The sequence below is a fragment of the Nymphalis io genome, chromosome 27, assembly GCF_905147045.1.
Source record: "Nymphalis io chromosome 27, ilAglIoxx1.1, whole genome shotgun sequence".
NCBI lineage: Eukaryota > Metazoa > Arthropoda > Insecta > Lepidoptera > Nymphalidae > Nymphalis > Nymphalis io.
The window spans coordinates 2,736,338-2,750,325 of record NC_065914.1 but is presented as its reverse complement, the minus strand read 5'-3'; the positions used below and the strand labels follow the sequence as shown (position 1 = coordinate 2,750,325).

Genomic DNA, 13,988 nt, shown 5'->3' with positions numbered 1-13,988 from the left:
TTAAGTTAAAGTATTATTTTTAATTTGGCAACAGATAAAATTTGATAGTTTTCTGTGATCTTGTTGTAAGACCGTAGGCATAGCCCTGCAAGAGTTGACTCTATGCAGTCATAACAGTTTATATTTCACTTTATATTACATACATAATACATTTATATTTATATATTTTCGTATGTATTTGAATAATCTGTGTTTTATATAAAAAAAAATTTATACACAAGTACAAACTCCCTACACCTTGGCCAAGCCATGTTGTCGGGTAGAGAATTTGTTTTAAGCCTGTCTTCAGCAAGATTATATACTTCGTGTTGTGCGATCAAATATATTAATATATAATACATACATGCTGTACTTTCTATAGTAAAAGGATCATTATTTCATTTGATCAATGGCATAAATATGAACAATCGCAATTTACCGCCTCGGGGACCCTCGATTGTTAACTCCCTCACCTTAAAACCTTTAAATCTTTAGGCAACCGTCGCAAGCGTGTTTGGGAAGAGACTGACTCCTGCTGAGCCTTTGCAAAGTTACAGAAACAGCCTATAAATGTCCCACTGCTGGGCTAAGGTCTTCTCTCCTATTTGAGGAGAAGGTTTGGAGCTTATTCTTGCTTTGCAATGTTAGTCTCAGTTTTATCCCATGTAAAGTAGGGGTGTAACAGTACGCATGTCATCCGAGCGAACTCGCGAGTTATCTCATGCGGGTTGTAATTACGAAAAAACTATTATAGTATAAAAAATGTTTAAAAAATTAAATAAATTAAAAAAAAATAAAGAAAACAAATATGTATTCTATTTTCAAATAGTTAAAATAATGACTCACATTACACATTCTGACGATAACTTTCTTAGATACGAGCTGAACGTTCGCGGAGGCCAAGGCCACCACCGTATCCGCCATTATCTCGACCACTGGAGATCCGAGACCTAAAAACACCTTTGATTATTTGTGAACTCGTAGACAAACTCCTCAGAAGGTACTAGAAGGTACAGAAAAAGCTTTGAATATTGCCAACATTGTTGTGATGACGGATTTACGTTACAGCGGTCATACTATCAGAGACTAACAATATTAACAATATTATTAGTGCACGTTTCTGCGCACACACTACTCTCGACGACATCCGGGAAGCCGAGGTCACGTGCGCTAGCTGCGCACACGCGTAACTTGAGAACTTCTTAATAACCAAATTAATTTTATTGGTCATACCGGGGTTTGAACCCAGCATTTACAGCTCTAAAGCTTTTTAAAAAGCTAGTTCATAGACCAATGCGGTTATATATATAAATAAACACAGAGTAATTAATACTGTTTGAATGTTATTTTTAATTTTAAAAAAAGATAGACATTCTATGTCCAGTAATAATATATTTTATTATTATATTTCACAGTGGTTCATCAACCACTGTGAAATATTTTAAAATATATTAAAAATTAAAAATGTATGCAGCGTTAATTACAATAAAATGAATAATTTAGATATCTCGAAATAATCGACTGTTATTAGAGTTATTCGAGTCTATAGTCTATCCAAACCACAGAAGGAGTAAAGACAAATAAACAAGTTTAACCTTGAATTGACGCCATAACCGTACCGTAACAGCCTGTGAATGTCCCACTGCTGGGCTAAAGGCCTCCTCTCCTCTTTTTGAGGAGAAGGTTTGGAGCTTATTCCACCACGCTGCTCCAATGCGGGATGGTGGAATACACATGTGGCAGAATTTCAGTGAAATTGGACACATGCAGGTTTCCTCACGATGTTATCCTTCACCGTAAAGCACAAGATGAATTATAATCACAAATTAAGCACATGGAAATTCAGTGGTGCTTGTCCGGATTTGAACCCATGATCATCGGTTAAGATTCACGCGTTCTTACCACTGGGTCATCTCGGTACTTAACGCGATATCATTGGTCAAGCTCTTGAATTATCTATGACATTCATTATAGAGATTTAAAATGACGTTTTGAATGTCGGCGAAGTTGCTTTTAATTAAAAATCGATATTAGTAATTTTGGACTTTTCGTCGGTCTAATCCAACTTTGGTAAACTTGGCTTTTACACCATTTAACTATCAGCTCGTTCGTTATACACACCAGAGTTGACGCTTTGCTGTATGAAGCTGTCCAGCACCGTATCGATCAGTTCGGGCACCTGGCCGATGGAGACCCAGATCTTAGCCTGCACCGAGGGGTACATTTCTGTCTCCTCAATGGTTAGAGTGATCAGTTTTTCTAAAATTTGTATGTAATGGTCTACTCGCTTTTGATGCCATGGGTTATCGGACGGCTTGCAAAATCTAAAAATAAATACATGACTGAGTAATTTCCTACCTTTTGGGTGTTATTGACGGACTTAAGTGTTATTAATAAATACATTTTAGTAAGTAGACTAGACCGGGAGCTTTGGCGCACCTTGGGAGAGGCCTATGTTCAGCAGTGGACGATGACTGGCTGTTGATTGGTTGATTGAATAAGAGTGTTTTTTTATAACATGTTTACGTTATAAAAAATCATTCTTATATATCCAATTTTGGTTTTGGTTGGTAGATACTTGCCTTTCACGCCGAAGGTTGTGGGTTCGATTCCCACCCAGTACAGACATTTGTGTGCATGAACATGTATGTTTGTCCTGAGTCTGGGTGTAATTATTTATTTATTTATTAAAGGTTTGCTAGCGGACGTTACATACATTATATCTTAATAAATTTTGTACTAAAACTAGGAACATTTGTTGTACACCCATTTGAAAGCAAACACTGCATGTATAGAGTTCTTGCGCCGATTACATTTCTATAAAAGTATTTGAGTGCTTGACTAATAAGTCACAATAATTATATATCAAAAAAAAAAAAAAAAAAACGAAAAGAGACGACGTTTGTAAAGCTACGTAACGAGTATTATATTAATATAAAGTAAAGTGTGAAATATATAGTGAGGTGCGAGTGAAAGTGATAATTAACTTACCTGGCTAAGTTAGCCAACCAAGGCGTCATGTATTCTAGGCACAAATGTTTCAGCTCAATGGTCAATACTCGGAAACCCTGAAAATATAAATAAAACCGTTAGGGTTACGTTAAAATTATAATTAATCTATTTCATTATATGCGTTTATATTTGTATGTAGTTTTTCATTCTCATAGTTACGCTTCTATCATATGATGCTTGAAAGAGATCGCTGTACGAATAGGAAACTGCGCAGGAGACATCACAATGCTTAACCGTAAAACAAACACAGGCGCGCACTATCTACTCTCCAGGCAATGAGGCAATTAATAAAAATATGATAATTTATAATGACAATATCCTCCAAACAAGACAAAAAAAACCCAATACATTATTTTTTAATAGTTTTACACTCCGAAGGAATTTAGAAATAACACCAGAAGTATAATTCCACAATTACATTTATTATATATTTCAAGCTCCAATCAACACGCGTACTTTCCAACCAAAAGGATGACTCACGATTGGCTGACGGTCAACGTAACGTAACAATATATTTCCAATATGTTTACCCGTATACATTCCTCCAGGAACCTGAGGGTCAGGTGCGGTTCGTTGTGAGCGAGTTTCTCGCTGACCGACTTTATGAAGATCGTGTTGTTGAAAGGAGTGCAGAGTCCTGTTCAAATTATTATATCATTAAATAAATTATATAATCTATATACGGACGGTGGTAGGGATTCTTTTATGCCCGTCTGGGTAAGTAACTTTCTCTCGTTTCATATTAGTACTCATACTGAATATTGTTGTATTCCGGTTTAAGCAGTGAGTGTAATTACAGGTACAATATTGACGTTAGTAGAATTGTTGATATTTTTTACAGTGCCAGTGTCTACGGGTAAAGATGACCAGTTACCAACAAGCATATTTGCTCGTCTGCCTTCCTGAAATAATTTAAGAAAAAATAATGCGAACTTTGATTTACGTTTAAGTGGTAAATAACATCGCCTCGCGCTGGACTCACCCGAAGTGTCCAGCAGCTGCCCCTCGATCTTGAGGTGGAAGGTGGCGATGAGCGCGCACAGCTGGTTGTAGGCGGCCGTCCGCAGCGTGGGGTCGCTGGAGCCGAGGTTCAGCAGCGCCATGTTCAGCAGCGAACACGGGACGTCCTTGGGCCGGATATACTGGTGGACCGGCATCGAGTTCTGGCACATCAAGACATAGCCAAATTAGAATTTTTTATTTTATAATGCTACATAATATATCCGAACATTGAAATCAATTTTAAATACAAATTTATTTACTAAATCTTATTAATACAGATTTTTAATTTTTTATGCAAAGTGCTTACAACTATTATGATAAACGTTTCCAAGTGACATAACATCTTAGTCCCCAAGATTGGTGGCGCAATGGCGGTGTTAGAAACGGTTAAAATTTATTACGGTCACCACCGCCCATAGGTATAGACCTATGGGCGGTGGTGACCAACTAACACCAGGAGCCCCTTTGCCTATTCGCTTCACTAACTAAAAATCAATTAACAATGATACTAAAACGAAATAAAATGATCTTATAAATTATCAATAGACCCTAAAATAAAGACATATATATAGTAATAAATCACACAAGTGACTTACAGGCTGACTCAGCTCCCATCTGTTCCGGATATGTATGATGGACTGCACGATGTTGTCACAGTCGTAGTGGATGAAGCTCAGAGGGGTCGACTCGTTGATGATGGACAGCGAGAACTGGTTTTCGTCCACGAGACACACCTGTAATTCAGAACATTTTCATTAGTGGAAGGACCTTGTGCGAACCCTACTCGTCAAATATTCTACCATGACAAATTTATTACGTTTCTATTTTATTTGCATTTTTATACTAAAAAAATTGACCTTGGATTGACATAAGCGAGAGTGCACTTTGATTTGCGCACATACTTGCGCACTATAATCTGATTGGCCATTTTCTGTCATGTATAGTTACCAAGACCAAAACCCGATCAGACGAAAATCAATCAAAGTATTATCTTCTTTACTACATTCTTAGTTATGATGGAAACACTCACCTCGTCAATCTCCGAAGCGTAGTAAACGTCGTTCAAGAGAACTGGCAAACCCAACACTTTCGTCTTCTCCGCTGACGTTATTTGAAGAGCCGTAGGTCCCACCTATTGATGACACATTTTTGGGTAGAACATTTTATTGCATTTATGATATAAACTTATTTTTAACGGGGAATTATGTATGATTATAAACTTTTTTAATTGCCAGCTTAAATAATAATTAAATAAATCTAAACATATTATAAAATTGTAGTTGATCGCTGTCTGTACATGGAAGATATTTGAGTAAAACTATTATCGGGGGTCTTTATCAACTATTGCGTCGAACCAACAATTGTTACAATTTTTTTTCCGTGCGTTTGTGCACGCTAATCTTCAAAACGGCTTTACGGATTTGAGTGCGGTTTTTACTAATGTATTGTGGCTAACTTCACTTAAATGCTATCAAATAACTGTTCAGTTACATTGGGTGAAACTTTAGCTAATATCAAACGTAAATAAAACTAAAAATGTTGTATATACTGAAATATTATAAGTCCGCTTATAGTTATTTCTTTAAGTTATACGCGGGTGGAAACCGCAGGCACAGCTAGTAAATACGACATCTTTATAGCAGCGGGTATGTGGCAATCTATACTTTTAGTAATGATATATATAATTAATTAAATATATTAATATCGAGTGCGACTTTAAAGGCTTCTTTGTCCAAAAATGTATATCATTATGTGCATACCTTTATGGCAACTTTGGTGTCTTTGTGCGACAATTTCACAGCATTATTGAAGACCTTTAGATTTTCTTCCAAGTCCAAAATCGCTCCTGGTAACTTCTGCTGTTCCGGATCAACGTAATCGCTGAGGCGACTGTGGTTATCTATGAATATGAGCTTTCTATTGCCCTGGAGAGAAAACGAGATATACTTTATTAAGAATTGCCACTATACATCTTATTATTTATATAAAAAAGGTAAGTGGAACATTTTAAATTTAAAAAAAAGGCCTCGATTTTTTTTTCACAATGTTTGTACAATATATTTTTAAATGGACTACAATTGAGTGTAATGTTTGCTTACACTTCTGCTCTAAAACGCACTTTTCCCGGTTCTTTAAATTATTCAAAAGGCATTCAATGGCGTTAAAATATTTGAGTTAACATTTTTTTATATGTATGTATATATAAAATAGGTAGGTATAATCACGCAGTAAGAAATATGAGCCTTCTTTTTCACCAACTAAGATGTTATATCCCTTGTGAATATTGTATTGTATCGTTAGATCAGTGAGTTGACTTATGCCAACACCAGATGTCCAGTTGTGGTGTCGCCCTGCTTACGTGAGTAGTGACATACCCTGAGCGGCGCCAGGATGGACTCGTAGAACTTGGTGTACTCCCGCACCCAGCTGTTGCAGTTGTAGATGTAGCAAGCGTGCGCGTTGGAGTACGCCACCTTGGGGAGCACGCTGAACCACTTCTGCAGGAAGTCCGTCCTGTAATATAGAACAATGGACATTACTTCAATAACGCATAAGATTCTAATTTATAGTGCAAGATGTTCTCACAATTTTTTCACATAAAATCTTAAATCACAGTAAAAGCACACACACACACATACACACACATACACACACACACACACACACACACACACACACACACGCACACACGCGCGCACACACGCGCGCACGCACACAGTGACTCATATATCGCACCGAGCACTAATAAAGATATCTCAAAGAGACAAAACTTAAACAATAATCGATGAGTCACAATAATACACAGAACAGATAAATGTCTATCAAGCTCACCTGAACCGGTTATCCGAGTTCGTCTGTGTGAAGTCGACGATCAACTCGAACGGTTGCTGGCAGAACGGCTTCAGGGTTATAATCACGTGGTATATGAGCAAGTCCGCATTTGTTTCACTAATCCTGTAAAAATGACAAAAAAATATACTATTTTTTGTATTATTTCATATTTTCGATTAAATACGAGTTGAAAACTTAATAGTTATTCTTTTTTCTTTGATTATCTACTGACTTGCCTACGAAGTCTGTCTTTGTGTGTTTGTTTATAATAATACATTATAATCTCACTCTTTCAACGACGAATAACAATACGTTTTGGCAAATAGAAGTCTATAAGTCTACGTAGGTATGTATGTGACGCGTGACGTTCGCGTTTGTCTAACTATTCACTTTGCTTATTGAAATATCTATAGTAACATTATAAATGTAAAAGTAACTATGTCTTCCTGTTACGCTTTCAAGGCTAAGATACTGAATCGATTTTGATAAAATTTGGTACAAAGCAAGCTTAAGCCTCAAGGAATTATCCCCTAATGCACGGGCGAGTACTATTACTATATATATTACTCGTATATGTTACCTGGGTTGTTTGTTATGTTGTGTAGGTATGTTAGGTGATTTAAAATAAATTTTGAAATTAAAATAAATATACAACTTACTTGTATCTCCTAGAAATGAAATAGAAGATCGGGTTCCCGATCTTGCTGGTGCCGGCCTGGTAGAAGATATTTAAACTCTTTATGCTCTTATATTCTTCTGTCTGGTGCATATTGTGCTTGACTATAAACTCCTCGAAGTTCGTTGACGACATGTCAATGGAAGACCAGCGCGCGTACGACGAGAACAGAAGACGTGAAGCGCTGCGAGTTGAGTTTATATTAGAAAATGTGCCAAGGTCACATTGCTTAGTGGAGTTTTGTGATTTATCAAAGATTAACTTACGATTCCACAGGCTTATGTTTAGGTGGTCCCAAACAGGCGAGAAGTGTTGCCATCTGTAAATAAAAAAAATTATATTTTAAGGCGTAAAATACTGTTGGACAATCCTCAGAAGACACACACGTACATACTCAACGTACATAGTATACACGCACATGTTTATATATTAAAATGAAATGAGTAATCATACACAAGACTATTTTGATTGGTTAAAATTAGTGAATAAAAACGAATACCATAAAACGGACCATTAAAACGAATCTTTTTTTTTACATATTTGCCGGGAGGGCAAATGACTCTACTCCACCTGATGGTAAGTGGTAGTAGAGTCCATACGCGACGACGGCCAGTACAGTCGGGAAGAATGTTCTGCACTAGCCGCCTTCGCCTTGCCGGCCCGCAAGATGCCTCTTCACGCCTCGTTCAAGGAAGATCGCTGAATATTTTGACGGATCGGTATTTTCGCTGTGAGAATGTCGCCTAAATTGTCTTTATATACCATTCATACTCAAAGTATTTAAACCTCACCTTGTCGAAGGGTCGCCGCCCGACGTCGTTGTGGTCACGGCTGCAGGACAGGTAGTCTCCGATCTTCTCCTGGTGGTTCCACAGCAGGCGATGCAGCGCCACCACGTTGACGTCGCTGATGAAGGATAGGTTGTGCCAGGTCTGGTCCACCGTCTCGCAGTCCGATGCTATCTCTATGAAGAACCTGTAAATATCTTACGTATTAAAGTTACAGTTACGTTTGGACACCGTATCTCATGTCAGGTAAGAAGGTTTTCTGACAGCTAATGGGCTGACAGGAAACATTGTCTCAAATTAATCAAACAATTCTCTTACTTGCGTCCAGCTTCAAAGTGTTCCCTCAGGAAATCGTTGAAGGGCAACATATGTTGCTCCTTGGAGAACTCCATGTGGTTCGCGATGTTCTGTAGAATCTTCGACATGAGCATGAGCCCTCTCTTGATGTGAGGTGGAATGGGTTTTTTCACTATTCCCATCTCCTGAGGGGACACTGGAAGCGAAAAGATTGGTTTTAGGCCTATAGCTATTTTTTTTTTAATTCAAAATAGGTAGATAGACTGGCAAATGGATGTCAACTGGTGGTCACCACTATCCATAGACGTTGTCAATACACAACTAACCTAAGTAAAAAAAAAAAACGTTATATCCGATTGTCCGTGTAGTTACACTGGCTCACTCATACTTTAAACAGGAACTCAACATTCCAATCCCTTCACCAAGCTGCTCATACACAGTACATATATTCACTGACATTTGGGTTACAACCATTAATGACACTGCGATTGTTAAACTCACCTATGGCTGGATTTATGTACCGTAAGAATAAAACGGTACCAACCGCTCCCACACTTGTCTGCGGAAACTGGACGAATCTCTTGCTTAGGACCTGGAAATTTAATTAAAGTTGATTAACATCAAGTATGTCCTACGGCTTCTCAGGCAAATTATCTGAAGTAATTGTTTTTAGTCCAAATATAAAAAGTACAAATGTTGACCAATCTTTTTCAGTAATCTATTCTTAAAAGTAAGTAACAGCCTATGAATATCCCACTGCTGGGCTAAGGCCTCCTCTCCTTTTTGAGGAAAAGTTCGGAGCTTATACACGGTGGTCCATTGCGGGTTGGTGGAATACACATGTGGCAGAATTTCAGTTAATTAAGACTCATGCAGGTTTCCTCACGAAGTTTTCCTTCACGCTCAACGGATGAGATGAATTATAAACACAAATTAAGCACATGAACATCCAGTGGTGATTGTCTAGGTTTGAACGCGTTCTAACCTCTAGAGCACTTCGGCTTAAATATATAAATAAATATATAGTAGACTAGTTTTCGCCTGCATTTTAAGAGGGGGAAGGGGGGAGAAGTTTGTTAACTGTTTCGGATAACCTTTTCTGTACCATCTGTCGATATGTATGCAAAATTTCATGATATTAGTTATTACGTAACAAACAAAACATAGATATATACAGTTGCCTGTTGATAATCAATGGTGTTCCAGGGACATACCCAAAAAAAACCTTGATTCAAGTAAGTCATTCATACCTGGTACAAGCAATGACACATGCTCCGCAGCTGCGAAGGGAATTTATCGGCGGAACCGATGATCCTCTCGAAGACCTCGTGTGTCAGGTTTCGGAGATTGTTCCTGTTGATTTCTATGTCGTGGGTCGGGTCCAGCCTGCATTGGATAAACGGCATGTATAAGTCCGAGCTCATATTTCTGCCATTGGTATAAGCTATTTATGATATAGTTCTCGTGGTTTGCAGCGTATTGACGGTATGAGAAACAGATTATATTCTTTACAGTGCTTCTACTTAATTGTCACCCATACATTACACATTCTAGCACCAAAGCGCAATACTTAGTATTGTCGTATTCAGTGTTAAGGGTAAGTGAGCCAGTGTAAATACAAAAGGGACATAATAATAATTTCATACAGTGCCAATGTCTATGGGCGGTGGTGACCACTTACCATCAGGTGGCTCGATTGCCAGTCATCCAAACTGTACTAAATAAACAAAAAATTACGACCAGGTTGCCTTGCAATAATAAAATTAAAGGTAAAAAAATTTGAACCATATTATTTTATTGTAAGCATATGCTCTCACCTAGCGGGGTCGACTTCGAAGCTCAAACTAGCGTTACAATTCGCCTGGTCCAGCAGCGCTGTTATCAGCGGCTCCAGTAAGCTCTGGAGGTATCCGTAGCCGTATATTTTGAAACAGAAGGCCATAATTTTGCTGCCCAGCGAATTCCCCCTGAATAACGTTTGCATGCAGTCCGAGACCTAAAAAATAATTTTACATAATTCTTTGTTTTTTTGTTATAAAATAAACAAAATAAAAACGAATATCGAAGCTTATATACTCGTATATAGAAAAACAACAATTTGTATATATGGCAAGTATCTAATTATAATATATTGCATAATTATTATTCTATATATTGGTTCTTTGACATTATTTTTAATTATTTAATTCCAGTAAATAATCTTGTATATAAATAAAAATGGTTGTATGTTTGTTCTATTGCGTTCATAAACAATTGCCCAATAAAAAAAATGTTAAAATGTTTGTTCTGTAAAAAAAAAAAAATAGAAATGTTCTTTGTTTTTGTCCTTCAATATAAACGTTTTATGTAGAACATTATTCTACCCGTGCGAAACCGGGGTAGCTAATATTAATATACCAATCAATAACGTCACCATAATGGATTAACTTTAAGACAAATATGTCAGAGAAAGATAGGAACAGACTTTTCATCGCCCCTGCCCTCTATCCACCAACGTGGCAGTTGTTGATAATTACAACACGCAAGATGGCGCTAGTAGGGTCGCCTTGGAACTACATCGCATTTATATCTATACATATAAACATAGTTCCTCTATTACTCGTGAAGAACATAGGTGGCACCACTTGTATTTTAAATGACGCTAATGTTGTGTTCAACGAGAAATATATAAAGCCCGGACCTCGAAATGTACCTCGTACCTTAGAATGTCCTAAAAACATTTGTTACATGAAGAACGTTTCATGGAAATTATTTTTGGGATTCATCACACGAATTGTGTATGATGAATTCGATATACTGTTGAATTAAGTTACGTAGACGAAATATGATCAATTCTATTCGTCTATTGCCGTACCGTAACAGCCTGCGAATGTCCCACTGCTGGGCTAAAGGCCTCCTCTCCTCTATTTGAGGAAAGGTTTGGAGCTTATTCCACCACGCTGCTCCAATGCGGTTTGGTGTTATACACATGTGGCAGAATTTCAGTGAAATTAGACACAAGCAGGTTTCCTCACGATGTATTCCTTCACCGTAAAGCACGAGATGAACTATAATCACAAATTAAGCACATGAAAATTCAGTGGTGCTTGCCCGGGCTTGAACCCACGATCATCGGTTAAGATTCACGCGTTCTTACCACTGGGCCATCTCGGCTTTTTTTTCGTCTATTGCGTTATATTAAATATCATGTAAATTAAAATGAAAATTTTGCTGCGTGACGTACGTGTGTAACCGGATATGCCCTTGGAACGGATAGATACGACGAGATGCAACATAGATCCTATGTGTGTTTACTGGTGGTAGGGCTTTGTGCAAGCTCGTCTGGGTAGGTACCACCCACTCATCAGATATTCTACCGCAAAACAGCAATACTTGATATTGTTGTGTTCCGGTTTGAAGGGTGAGTGAGCCAGTGTAATTACAGGCACAAGGGACATAAAATCTTAGTTCCCAAGGTTGGTGGCGCATTGGCTATAAGCGATGGTTGACATTTCCTACAATGCCAATGTCTAAGAGCGTTTGGTGACCACTTACCATCAGGTGGCCCATATGCTCGTCCACCTTCCTATTCTATAAAAAAAAAAAAAACATATAACTCAGGCGTAAGTGACTTATCAAAAAAAAGGTTGGTCAAATATGAGCCAGAGACCAGAGAATTTGTATAGTAAGGGTCACTCACCGCACAGACCTCGACCTCCCGGTAGAAGATGTTCCAGAGCAGCGGCGCCAGCAGGTGCTTGGCGTCGAACAGCGACACCAGCACGCGCGCCAGCTCGTCCATCTGAGCGGAGCCCACCACGCTCGCCAGCGCCATAGCGATCGGCAGCTCACCCTGGAAATTTGCCACATTTTTATTATTTTTAATTTGCTGTTTAAATGCATTACAACAGCATACCTAAATTATCACAATAAAAACTGAGCCAGTGACAAAACCAAACGTATGGCTGTCGTTTGTTGACTAAAACTATTTATTTATTTATTTATTTATTTATTTATTTATTTGTAATAGCGCACTTACAACATACACATAAAGCATTGAAAAAATAATTTATAAAGCAATAATAGTATATCTAATGTGCATCTCAATTACAAGTGTACATAGCACTTGCAGATTCAATCTAACCAAATTCAAATTAAAAGTAACAAAAAATCATCAGTAATTTTTAAAAAAGGTCAAAATTAAATAATGTCATTGTTTCAATCATAATTAAAACTATTCGTTTTATTTTCCCATCCTAACGACATTGTTTACTTACTATGGGTAACATTACGTATTAAAATGCCTCGGTCTTAGCCCAGCAGTGGGACATGTACAGCCTGTTACTGTAAGTACCTTGGAATCGCTCCACCCACCTTAACCGATATCATGGTGACGAGCTGAACGAGCTGCTCGAAGCGGTCCGCCAGAACGGTCTCTGCCAGGGTGTCTGCTGTGAACTCTGTGCCTTGCTGCAGGATCTTTGTCGAAACTTCCATGAATGCAGCTCGCATTTGTAAATCGCGATGGTAACACAAATCTGTTTAACAAATTGCAAAATTCGAAGGATCAGTCATTGAATCAATGTGGTGTGATACCCATTACCGCAACAAGCAGAAACGGTGTTTGGAGGGGAAAATCGAGCAAAATTTCTTGCTTGCGCTATTGTTAGACTTTACTATTGCTAGATGATTGTCCTGTAAAGGCAGTCGTAAATATATTGTTAGCGTTTATCTGTGAGCCGAGATTGCCCAGTGGTAAGAACGCGTGAATCTTAACCGATGATCGTGGGTTCAAGCCCGGGCAAGCCTCACTGAATTTTCATGTGCTTAATTTGTGATTATAATTCATCTCGTGCTTTACGGTGAAGGAAAACAACGTGAAGAAACCTGCATTTGTCTAATTTCACTGAAATTCTGCCACATGTGTATTCCACCAACCCGCATTGGAGCAGCGTGGTGGAAAAAGCTTCAAACCTTCTCCTCAAAAAGAGGAGAGGCCTTTAGCCCAGCAGTGGGACAATCACAGGCTGTTAAGGTTTATCTGTGGACAAAAGCTCTGGCAGCATACACGTTGCAGCTGTCAAGGACGCGGTTACCATGGTAACTGTTATTTGTTATTTCGAATTTACCTGGTGGTAGGGCTTTGAGCAAGCCCGCCTGGGTGGGTACCACCCACTCATCAGATGTTGTGCCACTAAGCAGCAATACTTATTATTGTTGCGTTCCAGTCAGTCAGTGTAATTATAATTAATTATTAATAAGAGTCAGTGTAATTACAAACATAAGGGCATAATATCTCAGTTCCCAAAGTTCCCAAGGTTGATAGCGCATTGGCGATGTAAGGAATGTTTATTATTTCTTACCTCGCCAATGTCTATGGGCGATAGTGACAATTTATCATCAGGTGGCCCTTTACCTCGTCC

General features: G+C 38.2%; 2 protein-coding genes across 4 annotated transcripts in view; one reads left to right on the top strand and one right to left on the bottom strand.

The window, feature by feature from the left end:
• LOC126778942 (fatty acyl-CoA reductase wat-like) overlaps window positions 1-13,988 on the top strand; it is a 280,657-nt gene that overhangs the window by 217,218 nt on the left and 49,451 nt on the right. The window lies entirely within an intron of this gene.
• Window positions 1-13,988, bottom strand: part of LOC126778769 (neurofibromin-like) — a 76,559-nt gene that overhangs the window by 34,236 nt on the left and 28,335 nt on the right. For all 3 annotated transcript variants that reach the window (XM_050502402.1, XM_050502400.1, XM_050502401.1), the window contains exons 26-44: window positions 12,940-13,103; window positions 12,266-12,418; window positions 10,404-10,582; window positions 9,837-9,972; window positions 9,088-9,178; window positions 8,608-8,782; window positions 8,293-8,476; window positions 7,768-7,820; window positions 7,485-7,685; window positions 6,826-6,948; window positions 6,369-6,507; window positions 5,754-5,918; window positions 5,024-5,125; window positions 4,590-4,727; window positions 3,974-4,154; window positions 3,522-3,628; window positions 2,971-3,047; window positions 2,101-2,303; window positions 826-929 (exon numbers count right to left, since the gene is read on the bottom strand). In XM_050502402.1, the coding sequence (XP_050358359.1) occupies window positions 826-929; window positions 2,101-2,303; window positions 2,971-3,047; window positions 3,522-3,628; window positions 3,974-4,154; window positions 4,590-4,727; window positions 5,024-5,125; window positions 5,754-5,918; window positions 6,369-6,507; window positions 6,826-6,948; window positions 7,485-7,685; window positions 7,768-7,820; window positions 8,293-8,476; window positions 8,608-8,782; window positions 9,088-9,178; window positions 9,837-9,972; window positions 10,404-10,582; window positions 12,266-12,418; window positions 12,940-13,103 (2,675 nt within the window). The remainder of the gene's footprint in view (window positions 1-825; window positions 930-2,100; window positions 2,304-2,970; window positions 3,048-3,521; window positions 3,629-3,973; window positions 4,155-4,589; window positions 4,728-5,023; window positions 5,126-5,753; window positions 5,919-6,368; window positions 6,508-6,825; window positions 6,949-7,484; window positions 7,686-7,767; window positions 7,821-8,292; window positions 8,477-8,607; window positions 8,783-9,087; window positions 9,179-9,836; window positions 9,973-10,403; window positions 10,583-12,265; window positions 12,419-12,939; window positions 13,104-13,988) is intronic.